The 18,822-nt window shown below is 39.9% G+C and overlaps 1 protein-coding gene across 1 annotated transcript in view; it reads left to right on the top strand.

Moving 5' to 3' along the window:
- Positions 1–8,598: 8,598 nt before the first annotated feature.
- Positions 8,599–18,822, top strand: part of kcnc4 (potassium voltage-gated channel, Shaw-related subfamily, member 4) — a 28,139-nt gene continuing 17,915 nt past the window's right edge. The window contains exon 1 of the mRNA XM_062998363.1: positions 8,599–9,326. Within this exon, the coding sequence (XP_062854433.1) occupies positions 8,703–9,326 (624 nt within the window). The 5' untranslated portion in view covers positions 8,599–8,702. The remainder of the gene's footprint in view (positions 9,327–18,822) is intronic.

Here is an 18,822-nt window from a genome sequence, read left to right as displayed (position 1 = left end):
ACTCCTGCGCCTGTCTTTCAAAGACAGCAGTTGGATGTGACGCTGAGCACGTGCACTCAGCTTCTTTGGACGACCAACGCGAGGTCTGTTCTGAGTGGACCCTGCTCTTTTAAAACGCTGGATAATCTTGGCCACTGTGCTGCAGCTCAGTTTCAGGGTGTTGGCAATCTTCTTGTAGCCTTGGCCATCTTCATGTAGCGCAACAATTCGTCTTTTAAGATCCTCAGAGAGTTCTTTGCCATGAGGTGCCATGTTGGAACTTTCAGTGACCAGTATGAGAGAGTGTGAGAGCTGTACTACTAAATTGAACACACCTGCTCCCTATGCACACCTGAGACCTAGTAACACTAACAAATCACATTACATTTTGGAGGGAAAATGATAAGCAGTGCTCAATTTGGACATTTAGGGGTGTAGTCTCTTAGGGGTGTACTCACTTTTGTTGCCGGTGGTTTAGACATTAATGGCTGTATATTGAGTTATTTTGAGGGAAGAATAAATTTACACTGTTATATAAGCTGCACACAGACTACTTTTCATTGTGTCAAAAAGTCATTTTGTCAGTGTTGTCCCATGAAAAGATATACTTAAATATCTGCAGAAATGTGAGGGGTGTACTCACTTTTGTGATACACTGTACCTCACACAAAACCTGTCAAAACGTCTTTTTGGACCTCACATTGTGTAAAGAGGCACAACCATAGTGGAAGAGTAAAATATGGAGGCAATTAGGTTGCAATTTATGAAAATATGTAGAATCTGATCAGAGTAAAACAATATCTGCAGTAGTATTTTGATGTGATCTTGTTAATCAACATCAACCCATGTATTTTCAAGTGCATCTGCTTAAACATTACATGACAACTTAAAATCCTTTTGAGAGTTTGTTTGATTTTAACGTCATGTTTTACACTTTTGGATACATTCATGACAAAAACGGTAGTTCATCAGTGGTTCATCAGTTCACGAGGTTATATCTAACACAGTCATGGACAATTTAGTATCTTCAATTCACCTCACTTGCATGTCTTTGGACTGTGGGAGGAAACCGGAGCACCCGGAGGAAACCCACGAGGACACGGGGAGAACATGCAAACTCTACACAGAAAGGACCTGGACCGCCCCACCTGGGGTTCGAACCCAGGACCTTCTTGCTGTGAGGCGACAGTGCTTCTTTTTGAGAGAGACTTAATAAATGAAACTGACCAGTGCACATGGTAATGCTTCTCTGATGGAACAGAACTGGGGGTGGGGCCTAAGAAAATGACGTTGCTTGTGACCAATCAAAAGTACTTTATTTAGCACGTAAAAAACCCTGGATAAAGCAAGCTAATAAACTCCAGCCTGAAGAACCGAAACTAAACTACATTAAGAAACGCTGAGCTCCGTCGTTAAGTTTAATCTCTTTTTGTATCTTTGATAATAAGTGTAAGCATAATTAACACTAATTTAGTCTTAATTTAATAATAACTTCATCTTAACGATGTTGTTTAAATTGTTATGGCATGTGGCGCCTAGGCTAGCTAGCGAGATACCTGGCTAATGTTAACTTAGTGTACCAGTAGTGTATAGATAATAAACATATTAATAATGTATCGAACTTTAATAAAAACTGATGTAATCTTTACTTTGAACTCAAGATGGCACTGTCGGACCTTTTAAATGTATACTGTAGAGGCGGTCGGAAGGTCTAAGCTAGAATATTCTTTTAACGGCTTCGAAACAGGAGCAGTAATGGTACAATGAGTAGGGATATCACTCATCCACACAGCAATTCGAAAATGTGCAGGAGCATTACATTTACATTTACATTTTCGGCATGTAGCAGACGGTTTATCCAAAGCGACTTATGCCAAGTTCACACTACACGACTTTCCAAGTCGTCAGGTCGCTGTACAGTTCACACTACACGACTGGATCTCTAGTAATCGGGAGTCTTTCAAGTCGGTGTGTATTTCACACTACACGACTGATCGGCGATAGGGGGTTTCACACTACACCATCTATCACCAACTGGAATCGCAGGCGAACTTCTCCGGTCTCCCAAACTACGTTTTGCCATGAAAACAAACGCGAGAAGTGACGAGAGGTTTAATGATACCACGTCCAAAAATGCACGTCAACAAGTAGCGAGCGAACAAAGTTTGTGCACTGATGTGCAGCGTAAAAGCAAGAAGAAAAAATAAATGAATCCGAGTGGATTTGGCTACGTGAACAGCATGGATTGTTCTATAGTGAGTTGGAGGTTAATGGAGGTGCAATGCAGCGTTGGTGTTTTGTAGAGAACGATCAGGTCAGAAATACTGTAAAACTTGTGTGTGTGCCGATGTATTCTGATATAAACTATATTACGCCCGTCCCACCTTTTTACACCTCCTCCCCTGCATTTCCGCTCACCCCGTATCTTGCGTTTTCATTGGCAGTTCGACATAGCATTCATTGCAACTCAGATTCAGATTCAGATAATGTAGTGTATATATCAGATATCAGAATACATCGGCATACACACAAGTTTTACAGTATTTCTGACCTGATCGTTCTCTACAAAACATAACACCAACGCTGCATTGCAAAGTATTTATTAACCTCCAACTCACTATAGAACAATCCATACTGTTCGTGTAGCCAAATCCACTCGGATTCATTTATTTTTTCTCCTTGATTTTACGCTGCACATCAGCGCACATACTTTGATCACTTGCTTATTGTTGACATGCATTTTTGGACGTGGTATCATTGAACCTGAATCTAAAAAAAACAACTTGATACACCCTCAAATAGTACGCATACTAAAATAACAAGAAAAAAATATGTCAAATACTGGGAATGGTTTCATACAGGTGAAAATAAACATACAGATGTACAGTAGAATGAAATTCTTTTGTTTGTTTGGAAGCTGGGGTCACAGTGCAGGATCGGCCATCGTACGGCGCCCCTGGAGCAGAGAGGGTTAAGGGCCTTGCTCATGGGCATGGCAGAGCTGGGATTCGAACTCTCAACCTTTTAATTGATAGCCCAAAGCTCTACCCATTAAGCTACCACTGTCCCTACTACTAGTAGTAATTACTAGTGCTGTTAATAATCGTACAGACTGCCCTGCAAAGTTAGCCTTCAAACCCAGGACCTTCTTGCTGTGAGGCGACAGTGCTACCCACTTAGCCACCGTCCCGCCAACCTCTTTCATTAAATGGTAAGTGTTCATGAACATAATTGCTACTGTCTATATACTATATGTCAAAAAGTATGAAAACAAGGTAGCATATGCTTATTGGACATCCTATTCCAAAACCATAGGCATTAACATTTTCAAGTGTACCAGCATCCACTTTTCTGGGAAGGCTTTCCACAAGATTTAGAACTGTGTTTAATTTAGTCAAAAAGAGTAATTGTGAGGTTAGGCACTTATAAACCCAATTTTCAAAAAAGCAGATGCATGGTGTAAAGCGCAATAAAGAGAAAAATCAGTGTAAGTAAAAGCATGCTATTATTGTACGTATAATGTGTTTATTATGAGGGATGAAATTAGATAGACAATCACAGATCTATTTACCAGTGCAGTTAAGCTGGGTTTAATTTTTGACATAATTTATTTGTTGTTTAATTTGTTGGATAATTCTCATGGCGCTATGGCCTGAAAGCAATTCAGAAAAATCTAATTAAGTGCAGGAATGAGGAAAAAAGTGGAGACTTCTTACTCATTCAATTAACTTCTTATCGACTCAGCCATTATGGCTTCATGTTAATAGTGTTTTAATAAATTCAGAGGCAGAGGTTAGGATCCATAGCCTTTTTAGAAAATAAGAGAATTTGTAGTTTAGTATTTTGTATAGAATAATTTGTTGCTGTTCTTAAAAGTATCTTAAAAAAAGCATTGATTAAATTCTAACAGAATTTACATTTTACTTCAAATCAGGTATTTACAGTTAACTGGCTGCAGATTTAGCAGAAATGTTGTCAAATTATGTGAATCCAGTCAAGGTTGTGATTTTGAAGATGCATCTTAATTGCTTAATGAGTTGGACAAGTATGCAGAGTACTTTGTTTGGGTATTCTTTTAATATGCAACTACTTTGATGACTTATTAGGTAATTATTTTACAAAATATTTATATAAAATATCATTTCCTATATGCATGTGTTTGTATATCTTTAAACATATGCATGAATACAGCGCTGCTTGGGTGAGCAGAATGTTTAGTGTTTCTAGGATGTTTAATGTCTCCAGCAGTCTGGGAACTGCTAATGCACTGCAAATGCTATATATGTGGTTCATTTTTTTTTTCTTAATTTTATTATATTTGACAGATTTTAGCATTAAGTTGAGTAAGAATGAAGTCTTATGAGGGCAGAACCAAGCTCAGTTTGAATTTTCTCCAAGTCTAATCTATGCTACTTAAAGGCAGTGTTCAAAGTAATGGCGATTAATTAAAATGTGTTGTTTACCTTTTACAGTTCATAAGATTATTAGAAGATTTTGAAAAGGACCTTAGATCCGTAAGAGGGTACTGCATTAAAACTGACAGATGTTATTTAAAAATGTCATTCCAGGGTTAAATGAATTCTGATGTGTATGCTTCTGTAGTAAATACAACCACGTGGGTCCAGGAATACACTGGAAAGCCATTGTCAGTAAACACAGTTGCCTCTGCACCTACAAATGCAAGTCGAGACTGTGCTACGCAAAGTGAAAGCCATGTATCAACAATATCCAGAAACACTGCCAAATTATCTGGGTTCAAGTTCATCTGAGATGGACTAAGAAAAGCGGAAACATGTGCAGTGGTCTGATTAAAATAAAGGACATTGTGGTCTTCAGGCAAAGAGTAAGAGTACTATCTAGATTGTTGCCAACGCAAAGTTTAAATATCAGTGTCTATCATGGTATGGGGGTAATTTCATCACCTATACAACAGTCACAGCACCTTGTTTAAATAACAGGTTGTCACAGTTATAAATGACTTTTTAAAAACACATTTCAGCCAACATATTTCATTTATCAGCTATAACATTAAAACCAACTCCTTGTTTCTACACTCACTGTCCATTTTATCAGCTCCACTTACCATATAGAAACACTTTGTAGTTCTACAATTACTGACTGTAGTCCATCTATTTTTCCACATACCTTTTTAACCTGCTTTCACCCTGTTCTTCAATGGTCAGGACTCCCACAAGACCACCACAGAGCAGGTTTTATTTAGGTGGTGGATCATTCTCATTCAGCACTGCAGTGACACTGACATGGTGGTGGTGTGTTAGTGTGTGTTGTGCTGGTACGAGTGGATCAGACACAGCAGCGCTGCTGGAGTTTTTTAATACCGTGTCCACTCACTGTCCACTCTATTAGACACTCCTACCTAGTTGGTCCACCTTGTAGATGTAAAGTCAGAGACGATCGCTCATCTATTGCTGCTGCTTGAGTTGGTCATCTTCTAGACCTTCATCAGTGGTCACAGGACGCTGCCTACGGGGCGCTGGTTATTGGTTGGTGGACTATTCTCAGTCCAGCAGTGACAGTGAGGTGTTTAAAAACTCCAGCAGCGCTGCTGTGTCTTATCCACTCGTACCAGCACAACACACACTAACACACCACCACCATGTCAGTGTCACTGCAGTGCTGAGAATGATCCACCACCTAAATAATACCTACTCTGTGGTGGTCCTGTGGGAGTCCTGACCATTGAAGAACAGCATGAAAGGGGGCTAACAAAGCATGCAGAGAAACAGATGGACTACAGTCAGTAGTTGTAGAACTACAAAGTGCTCCTGTATGGTAAGTGTAGCTGATAACATGGACAGTAAGTGTAGAAACAAGGAGGTGGTTTTAATGTTATGGCTGATGGGTGTGTATGTACAGTGTATCACAAAAGTGAGTACACCCCTCACATTTCTGCAGATATTTAAGTATATCTTTTCATGGGACAACACTGACAAAATGACACTTTGACACAATGAAAAGTAGTCTGTGTGCAGCTTATATAACAGTGTAAATTTATTCTTCCCTCAAAATAACTCAATATACAGCCATTAATGTCTAAACCACCGGCAACAAAAGTGAGTACACCCCTTAGTGAAAGTTCCTGAAGTGTCAATATTTTGTGTGGCCACCATTATTTCCCAGAACTGCCTTAACTCTCCTGGGCATGGAGTTTACCAGAGCTTCACAGGTTGCCACTGGAATGCTTTTCTACTCCTCCATGACGACATCACGGAGCTGGCGGATATTCGAGACTTTGCACTCCTCCACCTTCCGCTTGAGGATGCCCCAAAGATGTTCTATTGGGTTTAGGTCTGGAGACATGCTTGGCCAGTCCATCACCTTTACCCTCAGCCTCTTCAATAAAGCAGTGGTCGTCTTAGAGGTGTGTTTGGGGTCATTATCATGCTGGAACACTGCCCTGCGACCCAGTTTCTGGAGGGAGGGGATCATGCTCTGCTTCAGTATTTCACAGTACATATTGGAGTTCATGTGTCCCTCAATGAAATGTAACTCCCCAACACCTGCTGCACTCATGCAGCCCCAGACCATGGCATTCCCACCACCATGCTTGACTGTAGGCATGACACACTTATCTTTGTACTCCTCACCTGATTGCCGCCACACATGCTTGAGACCATCTGAACCAAACAAATTAATCTTGGTCTCATCAGACCATAGGACATGGTTCCAGTAATCCATGTCCTTTGTTGACATGTCTTCAGCAAACTGTTTGCGGGCTTTCTTGTGTAGAGACTTCAGAAGAGGCTTCCTTCTGGGGTGACAGCCATGCAGACCAATTTGATGTAGTGTGCGGCGTATGGTCTGAGCACTGACAGGCTGACCCCCCACCTTTTCAATCTCTGCAGCAATGCTGACAGCACTCCTGCGCCTATCTTTCAAAGACAGCAGTTGGATGTGACGCTGAGCACGTGCACTCAGCTTCTTTGGACGACCAACGCGAGGTCTGTTCTGAGTGGACCCTGCTCTTTTAAAACGCTGGATGATCTTGGCCACTGTGCTGCAGCTCAGTTTCAGGGTGTTGGCAATCTTCTTGTAGCCTTGGCCATCTTCATGTAGCGCAACAATTCGTCTTTTAAGATCCTCAGAGAGTTCTTTGCCATGAGGTGCCATGTTGGAACTTTCAGTGACCAGTATGAGAGAGTGTGAGAGCTGTACTACTAAATTGAACACACCTGCTCCCTATGCACACCTGAGACCTAGTAACAATAACAAATCACATGACATTTTGGAGAGAAAATGACAAGCAGTGCTCAATTTGGACATTTAGGGGTGTAGTCTCTTAGGGGTGTACTCACTTTTGTTGCCGGTGGTTTAGACATTAATGGCTGTATATTGAGTTATTTTGAGGGAAGAATACATTTACACTGTTATATAAGCTGCACACAGACTACTTTTCATTGTGTCAAAGTGTCATTTTGTCAGTGTTGTCCCATGAAAAGATATACTTAAATATCTGCAGAAATGTGAGGGGTGTACTCACTTTTGTGATACACTGTATATACACACTCGTTGAATCATTAAATATCTTGTTGTCCTAAACTGATAGGTTAACACTGATTCTCATTTTGTAAACAGAAGGCAAAGGGTTAAGCTGCTGTTGAGGAGACTCGATCAGTCCCTGTGGGCTGTGGCTGAGCTCAGGGAGGAGATACTTCAGGAGATGCAACAGATTTCACACCTAACTCAACGTAGCCCAGCTTGACTTATCCGAACACAATCACTGACTGAGGACTTATGATTTCACAGGATGACTTGATGACACAGGATGAAGTGTTGTTTTTCTGTCGGGATCTGAAGACCTGTTGAAACTTGGGCGCATATTTAGTCTGTGTATGGATAATGCGAGAGCAGGTGAAACCCTTATACCTTATCTCTTATCATCAGTTTACACAGTTTTAATGAACATACACTGAGAAATGATATTAATGATGCACGAATCTTATTAAACATGTAGTGTTTTGCTTTAGAATAAGGTCACTGTGTTCCGTACATGTCTTACTAATTCGGCACACTTGTTGTAAATGCACGCTGGGAGTTCAACTAATTGTTTTACTCGCTGCTGAAACGTGTTGTCTGTATTTAAAGACCCGATTTGTAGCAGCAGTATTACAAATAAAATACAATATTTAATGCTTAACACTCTATATGGAGCGCCGGTATCGTTAACGGTAATCCATACAGCGCTTGTTTGTCTATCTATCTAACATCAACCTTCAAATTTCTTTATTGTTGCTATTTTTTATGAATTGTCAGCTGCACGGACAAATGGAATAAGAAAAGAAGAGATAGAGATAGATCGTATGTATAATTATGTGTATTGATTACCCGTTTATAGACCTAATTAATATAAAATCCGAGGCGCTCAGATGATGGCTGTGCAGAATGATGTGATTTAAAATACACGTGACTTTTTTTGAGTCCAAAGTCTAACAATGTCCGTCTGGCTATTTGATGAGACCAATTCATTACTGTGTCAAAAGTAATAAGACATTAAGGATTACGACTCCCATTCTCATTGTGTTTCAGGCGCTGCTGGGTAACAGGTGGTTTCTCATTTCTGCAAGGCCGTATCAACCGCTATGCCACCATCACCACACACATATAAATAACTGAATATATTCTTGTTCACACTGGAGACTGACCGATTGATGCTCTAGACCAGCTAAAAGAGTGCCCGGCGACTCGCCACTTCATCCAAATCTATGATCAGCTCGGTGTGTGTTTCGTCTTACCGCGGGCGCAAGTCAGGCAACAAACCTCCATCCAAAACATGTCTAAAGGAAGAGATGGCGAGGGCCGAGGACTTGGACAAAATCATCCTGAACGTGGGCGGCACGCGCCACGAAACCTACAAGAGCACGCTTAGAAGCATCCCCGGCACGCGCCTCGCCTGGCTCGCGGAACCAGACACGCAGTTAGACACGGACTCGAACCCTGACGCGCTCCAAAGCACCAACTCCAACGAGTTTTTCTTTGACCGGCACCCGGTCATATTCGCCTACGTGCTGAACTACTACCGAACCGGGAAACTACACTGTCCAGCGGATGTGTGCGGCCCACTGTTCGAGGAAGAGCTCGCTTTTTGGGGAATTGATGAGACAGATGTGGAGCCATGCTGCTGGATGACCTACAGACAGCACAGGGATGCTGAGGAGGCTCTGGACATCTTTGAACCTCCTGATCCTGAGGATGCTGATGATGAGAGGGATGTCCCGCGAAGGTTTGGTATTGAGGACTGTCCTGAGAGGACCAGAAGCTGCTATGAGATTTGGCAGCCCAAAATCTGGGCTCTCTTTGAGGACCCCTACTCATCACAAGCTGCCAGGGTAAGAACACTGAAAAAACCTTCCCCACACCACGAAACATGCCTTTAAGATTTCAAAGCGCATATAGAGTTGCATTTTGAACTGTAGTTTTATAAAATGTGCTTAAGTATTTATCAGGGAACTTTGTCATGTTTTTTATTTGTGAGCAGTGAAGATTGTGTTTCATCGAAGGACTCTTGGAAGGTTCCTAATGTGTTTTAGCAGGATTAATGTAAACATGAAGGTCCATCTATGGGTCTCCCTAGCTCAGTACTTTGCACTTATTGCCTTCAGACATTAGAAATTCCAGTGTCAGAATAACAACTTTCTGCTCATTAGCAAGAACAAAACAAATGCATGAAATTATAGGTATATGGATATTTTACAGTGAATCAGCCCACCAGTACCATTTACATTTTACATTTTCTGCATTTAGCAGACGCTCTTATCCAGAAGTGCTTCCATAGTAAACATTTCATTTCTCAAGCTTTAGTAAACAACAGTCAAAGAACACAAATCTGCTGAAACCTGTTAGAACCAAAGTTTTTTTTTTTTTTTTTTTTTTTTTTTTTTTTGGAAAATGGAAAATGTTAGTAAATAGGTACAAGTCAGCTTAAGTGTGTAGTAAAAAGGTGAGTTTTTAATCGTTTTTTAAAGACAGCAAGAGACTCAGATGTTTGGACAGACAGAGGAAGTTCATTCCACCACTTGGGTGCTAGAACAGAGAAGAGCCTTGATGCTTGTCTTCCTTTAGTCCTGGGTGGAGGCTCAAGTCGAGCGAGACTAGTGGCTCGGAGGTTGCGTGGTACAGAGCGGGGTTTGATTAGGCCTCGAAGGTAGCTTGGGGCTGGTCCATTTTTGGCTTTGTAGGCGAGCATCAGTGTTTTAAACTGAATGCGTGCAGCTACAGGAAGCCAGTGAAGAGAACGCAGCAGTGGGGTGATGTGGCAGTGTTTGGGCTGGTTGAAAACCAGACGGGCAGCTGCATTTTGGATGAGCTGCAAGGGTTTAATAGTGGACATGGGAGCTCCTGCCAGGAGGGAGTTGCAGTAGTCCAACCGTGAGATTACAAGTGATTGTACCAGAATCTGGGTAGCTTCCCTGGAGAGAAATGGTCGAATATCTGTCACCAAACATCTGTCTCCAAGCTTATCCATGATAGCAATAGTGTTGTATTATATCCCAGCAGAGATGTGGGATCGGCCCTTTCAGGTCATTTCTTTCTGGTGGCATCATTTTGGGTGAACTTGTGTTTTTTATATCAAATATGCACACATATTTTTCTTTTGTGTGAAAGGTGACAATACGAATTAATTGATGTCTCCAGCTTCATTCCTAATTCACAGTAGCAAAAGTTAAGTAATATATGGTGACCAGTCTGTCTTTTTATTTAGTTTGTCAAGATGGAAAAGCTGTTGTTGCAAACAACATCAATCTGATTCACTATTTGCTTATTATCCTAGACAGGGTTGTGGCAGGTCAGGTTCCACCAGGGCGCAATACCCTGGACAGAGTGCCAACCTATTGCAGGGCTTCAAACATTCCCCATTCCTAGAATAAATTAGAACATTCCTTAGAATAAAAATTCTGGATGGGGCAAATAGCTTTTCACAGTTTGTTCTTGGTGTTTAACTTTTAACATTGTTTTGGTACTCAATAATTAATGCACACACCTAAATGCACAGTATACACAGGGCAACTGGCGTGATGCACAATGGTCCCTCATACATACAGTGTGGAGAAACAAGTCTTCAGCCACTTTTTATGTTTAATTTCATCAACTGCTTTATCCTGGTCAGGGTCGTGGTGGGTCCTCTTCAAGCAGAGACACTTGGTACAAGGCAGGAATACCCTTGACAGGATGGCAATCTAGAGCAGGCAAACCCCAGACATAGCCAGTCATGACTGTGTAGACACTCGCTGGTCGATAGAACCACTCCGATTCCAACCCAGATCTCAGCAGTGGTGGGTTCGCGTTTTCAGTTTGTTGAAAAACATCTTTTTTGATGCATTTTAATGATTTCTACTAGTACCAGTTTAACATTTAATTATATTATGGTAATTGAATTTGATTGGGAAGTAATCTTACCTGTTTAGGATAATTGATTGACCTAAATGATCTAATTTTAAATGTCTCTCTTTAAGATGTAATTATAATTATAAAACCTCTTCCTTTTCTTTTGTTTTTCTTTATTCTTTTATCTCACCACTGCTAAAGATAAACCACATAATAATTAGCAGAATTCTTTTATTAAACTATTTCTTGGCTTTGCTTTCTCCAATGAATTTAAATGTGCATACAGTGAGCACGCCGGTCTATAACAAGGTTGAGTGAGTCATGTTGAAAACAAGTAATTAAAGGCACTCACTGCTTGCGCTAAAAGGTTTAACCATGTCTGAAAAAGATGACATTTTTTGTTATCATTGTGTAATGTCATGAAGCTGATGGGTTGAGGATCCTACTTTACTTCAGGATACTTTTCCCCCTGTGGTCTGTGGTCGTCTCTCTTTCAGTGCTCTGTGCATTATGGACCGCAGGGCTCGTGTTTCCTGAAAAGCTGCTCCTCGGAGTGGCTAATGGTGTTAGGAACATAATTGAGGAGGTCAGTCTGTATGACGAGGAGCAGATTGATTATGGATATGGAAAATGAGTGCTGTTTGGATTGGCTTCCAAGATGCAAAAACACTCTAGTCCAGGACAAAATTCCCTTTTACGGTAAATGTACTGTCACTTACAGTAATGGCACATAACCGTATAAAGTTTTTTTTTTTTTACTTCTGAAAGGCTTTCACCTTTTTTAAAATCCTTTTGAGACTTATATTTCAGAATTGTTTTTATTTTTAAGACAACAAAAAATAATCTGAATTTAAACCTCTGAATGTGTCGTGTGGTATCTGGCACCAAGGAGTTGCGAGGTGGGCTCTCCATGGATCTGAGTTTCTTTGTACGGCACATCACACACCCTGAGATCTGGCGGGCATGGAGGCCAAATCAACACCTTGAATTTTTTGTCATGTTCCTCAAACTGTTCCTGATAAATTTGCAGTGTGGCAGGGTGCTACTGCTATTACAAATGTGTTACAGTAAAACACAAGAATTAACAACACATTTGTGAAACGTGCATATGCATAAAGTGTATTTAACTGATGGACAAGTCATTGCCTCTTTTTTTGGTAAGGCAATTCAGCCAATTAAACTTAGTGTACTTGATTTTAACCAAGCCTTACTATCAAATTCAAGCAGTGAAGTCCCTAAAGTCCCTATAGGAACAAATCTCAGCTGTGCTATCAACCTGGCTGGCCATCAGAAAGGTCTAATGCAGGGGTGTTCAAACTAGGGTCCATGGGCCGTTTACAGCCTTTTCTTGAAGAGGTCTCTGTGGTATTTTAATAAAAAATAAACACTGTATTCACCCATAACTCACCCATCTTCTTTCCCTCTAATTCAAAATGTTAATGACGGCACACCTACAATAACTGGACAGCAAATGCAGACGATTTTAGGCATGTCAGGTAAATAAATATTTTTGCTGGGTTCAGAGGGAGGAGTGTATATTTAATTGGTCAGGACACCATTGCTGTGATGAAGAAGTATAAAAATCTTCACATTAGGATTATTAACTTGTGGGTAAAATGTGCAATATATAAGTTTGCACAACACTGTCAAAGAAACGAGGATTCTTCAAAATCTTTCCACACTTTTTTAACTCTATTTATTAAGAGTTTCAAAAACAAATGACATCACTAGTCACCTTTCGATGCATTTTTCCCAGCGTCGTACCATTTTAATGCTATCAGCAAAAAACGTTTTTGGTTGAGCGCGTATCCACTGATGCACCGCTGCTTTCACATCATCATCACATGAAAATCTTCTTCCCCTTAAAGCTTCGTTAAATGGTCCAATAAGGTGGAAATCAGATGGCGCTAAATCCAGACTATAAACTATTCAGATTAAGTCTCTCAGACACAACCAGTTACTACTCCTCCTGCCCTTACCGTTTCCAATCAAAATATGGAAGTGCGGAAACTTTTTAAAGATCCCTGGTAGATAATTAGTCTCTCAAATAAAAAGAAACTGCAATTGTTACTAATCAAGTAGGTATTTAATTTCTTTATTTATTACAGAGAGGGTGGCCTGTAAATACATATTTTTTCTACTTCGTCTGGCCCCTAACAAGAAAAGTTTGAACACCCCTAGTCTAATGTGTTGCTCAATGTTGCAGCAGTTGTGCCCCCTGCAGACTGGTCAAAGCGCATGCAAAAAAGATAGTCTGTGCCACTTCATACACAATGTGGCACTCTGTATGACTATCTCTGGCATATTAAAAAAAGGCACTGGTGATTGTATGCGTGTTAGAGAGGGCATGTGATAGTCAGGGGTCTACAGCGAAGGAGGAAGTTGTAATTGGACATGACTAGATTAGGAGATAAAATGAGGAAAAAGTTTCTATAGGGACATTATTCCACATTTAAAAAAACCTAAAACTAAAAGATGAAGAAATATATCAGTCGGCAAAAGGTTGAAAAGCCATTTCTCATGCTCTAGAGTAAAAGCCATTATCTTGAAATGGAGGAAATTAAAAACAGAAGTGGTTGGTTTACTGACATTTTTTAATTGACTTAGTGATAACTTAGCCAGAAAGCCACAAAACACAAAAAATCCTAAGAATCCTACAAGAAATGCAACTGCATAGAGCTTCAGCCTTTAATGTTTATGACTACAAAATACAAAAGACACTAGAGAACATAATGGGACTAACAGACAGGCAGCCAAAAGCAAAGAAGTACAATAATCACAATACAAAACCAAATGTACATTTACATGTGGTGAGACCTAAAACAATCAGTACAAAAAGTGTTGAGTTTTACATCATCATGAGTTTAAGGCTACTTTATCCATGTGAATTGAATTTACCCTGTTAACCGTTGCTGCTGCCCTGAGACTATCACTGTGTGTGTTGATGTAGCTGTAGCTCATCATTACAGTGTTCCTGACATGTCTCAGGCATAATTAATCACTAGCTTGGTAATTAGCTGAGGCACGAGGATTGCTCTCTCGCTTACTCTCTCTGTTGTACCAGAGCCAGGTGCTGTTTCTGTTAGGCGCTTTCAATGAAGGAATGAATAGTCTGTTGCTTTTCATTGGCAGGTATCAAAAACAGCTTTTATCTGTAATAAATCCAGTTCTAAATTAGCATGTGCTCTGATTGTGTCAGACGGCATCTGTAAAGGATGTTTTGAGCTTTTATGGTCCTGATGCTCTATAGATCAGTGTGACATCATAGGACAGATACAACCCCATGTCCAGAAAAGTTGGCACATTTTGTAAAATGAAATTAAAAGAAGAGTCTGGGATTTGTTAATTTTCTTGTATCTGCATTGAATTGATAAAAGTTGAAAGAAAATGATGTCCAGCATATTCACCTCTCGACATTGATTTTTGCAAATAAATTTGTCAGGACAGGGCAGTTAGGACAGGGACATATTTAGCACTGTGTTACATCACCCTTTCTATTAATGAGACATTTTTATAGTTTGGGATCTAGGGACACTAATTGTTGCAGTTTTTGCATGTGGAATTTTTCGCCACTTTCGCCTAATACAAGGCCTTAGCTGCTCAACATTCTGTGGTTGTCATTGTCTTAATCTCCTCTTCATGATGCACCATTTATTTTCAATAGGAGACAGATCTGGACTGCAGGCAGGTCAGTCAAACACACACACTCTTTGTCTATAAATCACTGCCGTTGTAGCATGTGCATAATGAGGCCTGGCATCATGGACTTCCTATGAAAAGATGGTAGCATATGTCTCTCTCAAATTCCAATATACGCCTCGGTGTCAATAGTACCTTCACATATGTGCAAGTCACCCAAGCTGCGAGCACTGATGCATCCCCAAACCATGACAGATGTTGACTTTTGGACCTTTCGGTGATAACAGTCTGGATTGTCTTTTTCGTCTTTGGCATGGAGAACTCCGAGAACAAGCTGAAACGTGGACTCATCTGACCACAGCACACGTTCCCACTGTTTCCACTTTTGGTCCATTTGAGATGAGCTTGCGCCCAACGAACTTGGTGCCGTTTCTGCATAGAATTGATGTTTGACTTTCTTTTTGTGTAATAGTTTCAGGCAGATTTAGGGTTAGAAAGCAGCAGAAGACTGTGTTAAGTAACAATGATTTTCTGAAGTACTATCAAGCTCATGTAGTTATATTTAACACAGTAGCATGACGGTTTCTCATGAAACGTCTTCTTAGGGATCAAATGTTATGCACAACAGTGGTTTCCGGCCTTGAACATTTTGCTCTAAAATGCTCTGATAAGTCTCTGATTTTATAGTTTCTGTAACATGTTTAAGGCCTACAGTCCCAGAGACAGCAAAGCAGCCCCACAACATTATGCATTGTCCATAAATCATTGTTCCAAAAGGATTGTGGTTTGTAAGTTTTTTTGCAAAGTTCAGTTGCTATTTCTTTAAATAGTGGGGTCCTCCTTGGTCTTCACCCATATTACCCAGTTTTGTTCAGTGTGTCTTATATGTATAGATTGAAACCATCTCTCCAGATGTATCCAGCTTAGCCTGAAGATCTTTGGATGTTGTATGTGCCACATTTCAAACCACCTTTCATAGGGTTCTCTCATCAATTTTCCTCCTTCCACCACATCCACACTGGTCCATGAGTAGCAATGCATGTTGACTTTGACTGTCTTCAAAGACCTTTGGAGATAGATAGTCTTGTACTATTTAGACTGTACATGCTCGATGATGATAGCATTTCTAGTCTGCTCAGACAGCTCTTGTATTTTGAACAAGGTGGAGGGAATAGAACTGGCCTCTTAAAGCATCAAAGCCACAATTTATAGGTTAATTAAAATCATATGAGCACTGACAAGGAGGGGACAGGCGAGTCCAATTTCTAAGTGATCACAGGTTAATCTAATTTTTAACTAAACAAAGGGTACCATTAATCATGTACTGGCATTGTTTTTAATTTTGTATCCTTGTATCCTAATATATATTCAGGGTTGCCAATTCAAATGTTGACCACAACGGTATGCCCCAGATGTTTAGTGAATTCCTGGAACTGGATTACACAGAAGGAGCGCCTTTTTTTCAAGAATTATTCCTTGGTGATTGTGTTAATGCTTTTGAACAGCACAAGCGCATTAGTTAAACATATGCCCTAGATGTTTAGTTAAGATCTGGGACTGTGAAAGCCATAGCATATACATCATTAAGACTAATGACTAACATAATTTTCTTGCCCCCATTAAACCATTTAGTGAACCATGTATTACTGTGAAATAGGGCCTTGTTATTCTAAAAGAGACTCCCATTTGGAAAGAAATGTTTTATTTAGTAACAGTTCTGATTGAAACAGTAGCCAGTAGCCAGTTAAAAAGTCTTAAAGCACAGACTTTAATAAGGAATCCTCTTTATGTGCTAAATTAAGGGTGTCTGGCTCTGCCGAGCATGCTTATACATGCCACACAGCATGATGGGTTGTTAATTGCTTGATTGTAGTATGCAGTACAACTGTCTGGAAGCATTTACACTTATTAGGATGTTTTTGCTATCACATTTTAATATTGGAATGTAGTAGCTAATATAAGACATACAAACAGGCTGTAATCCACACCAATTGCAGTGCTAAATGTTTTTATATAAAACATGCATACATATACACTGATCAGCCATAACATTAAAACCACCTCCTTGTTTCTACACTTACTGTCCATTTTATCAGCTTCACTTACCATATAGGAGCACTTTATAGTTCAATGGTCAGGACCCCCACAGAGCAGGTATCATTTAGGTGGTGGATGATTCTCAGCACTGCAGTGACACTGACATGGTTAGTGTGTGTTGTGCTGGTATGAGTGGATAAAACACAGCAGCGCTGCTGGAGTTTTTAAATACCGTGTCCAATCACTGTCCACTCTATTAGACACTCCTACCTAGTTGGTCCACCCTGTAGATGTAAAGTCAAAGACGATCGCTCATCTATTGCTGCTGGGACTTTTTAATGGATAATTCATGACTGTTAAGGTATATTTAAATTCCCTGAAATTCATTTAAAAAAAATTTCTTGTCCTTGTAGGCAAAGAAAATACGTATTAATACAGTATAAACGATTGCAATACAATACTTACCATGGCCATGGCTTGTTTTAACACACACACACACACACACACACACAGTATCAACCTGGGCAGTCTTTTGTGTACAGTTTGTTATGATTAGTCCTCGCAGGAGCCTTTTATGAGCACAGTCATCGTGTCTCCTTGGTGTGCTAGATGTTTGTTACCATCATTCCTGGAGTGTTTTGGAAAAGCCCATGGGTAGCCTCACCCTGTCTGTTTAGTGCTGGAATAAACCATGTCAGTAAACCAAAAGCTGCGACAGATATCGGTGCCTTTCTTAGAGTCATCCTAAATTATTCTATTTAATTGTTTTCATAATTAGTAAGCAAACCTTTACTGGAATCTTGTCACTTACTTTCCAAAAGTCCCATCTTCAGATAAATTTTGATTGTATAGATCGGTATTTTAGTTAAGTAGGTCAGTAAAGTACAAAAATTACATTTACTGATTTAAAACTGAAAAAAAAAATGTTAGGTTAAGTTACACCATCCTATCTAGCTGTGCAAAATGTGAGCTAAACAGTTCATTGGCAGTTACTAGGTAGCAAACCTGCTTAACTAAATGGCTGAAGGACAATTTTAAATGATACTTATAGACTTATAACTAGAGATGTAATGGTACACTCTACCCACGATGCGATACGATTTACGATACTGGGTTCACAATATGATTTTTCCCTGATTTTTTGAACAAAATGAAATTGAAGACAAATTATGATAAAGTTTCCTTTTATTATTTCTCTTAAAAAATAAAATAACATATTTTATCTATCTAAATAATGAATGCCCTTTTATTTCTGAGGTAGGTACAAATTATGCAAAACAATGCTGCACATTTCCCTTTTTGTGTAAAAAAAACTGAAATGAAATTTTAAAACAAATCTCACATTATATAAATAAATGAATAATACAAATAAAGGAAGTATCCTCACATAAATAAATTTAGCTGGAAAATCCTGTACAACTCTGTGTAGTGATGTCAACCAGGCGAGGTGAATAGTGCCAACAACAACAGCAACATACAACAACAACAAAAACACGTAGATGAATTAATTGCTACACAGTTATAAGTATATAGGTTATAAGTAGGGATGTAACGATGCACCACAAGGCAGTTAAAAATCGGTGCACATGTGCCACGATTCAAAGCGGTAATTCATGTAAATGAATCGATATTCTCTGCTCTGATTGAGGAGAACGAAGCTAACCTATGCCCCCTCCGACACGTGGGCAGCATGCCGTATGGATCTTATCACCTACACTTTGACGAGTGCAGTGCAGCTCAGCACTGTGTACGGAGGGACACACCCTAAGCGCCAATCATTGTTCCTGGGACCGCTCAGCCTCAGCCGGCAAGGCAGAGCTGATA

Source organism: Trichomycterus rosablanca, chromosome 7, assembly GCF_030014385.1.
Source record: "Trichomycterus rosablanca isolate fTriRos1 chromosome 7, fTriRos1.hap1, whole genome shotgun sequence".
In the NCBI taxonomy this organism is placed as follows: domain Eukaryota; kingdom Metazoa; phylum Chordata; class Actinopteri; order Siluriformes; family Trichomycteridae; genus Trichomycterus; species Trichomycterus rosablanca.
Note: the sequence above shows the minus strand (reverse complement) of the source record. Positions and strands in the feature narration are given on the sequence as shown.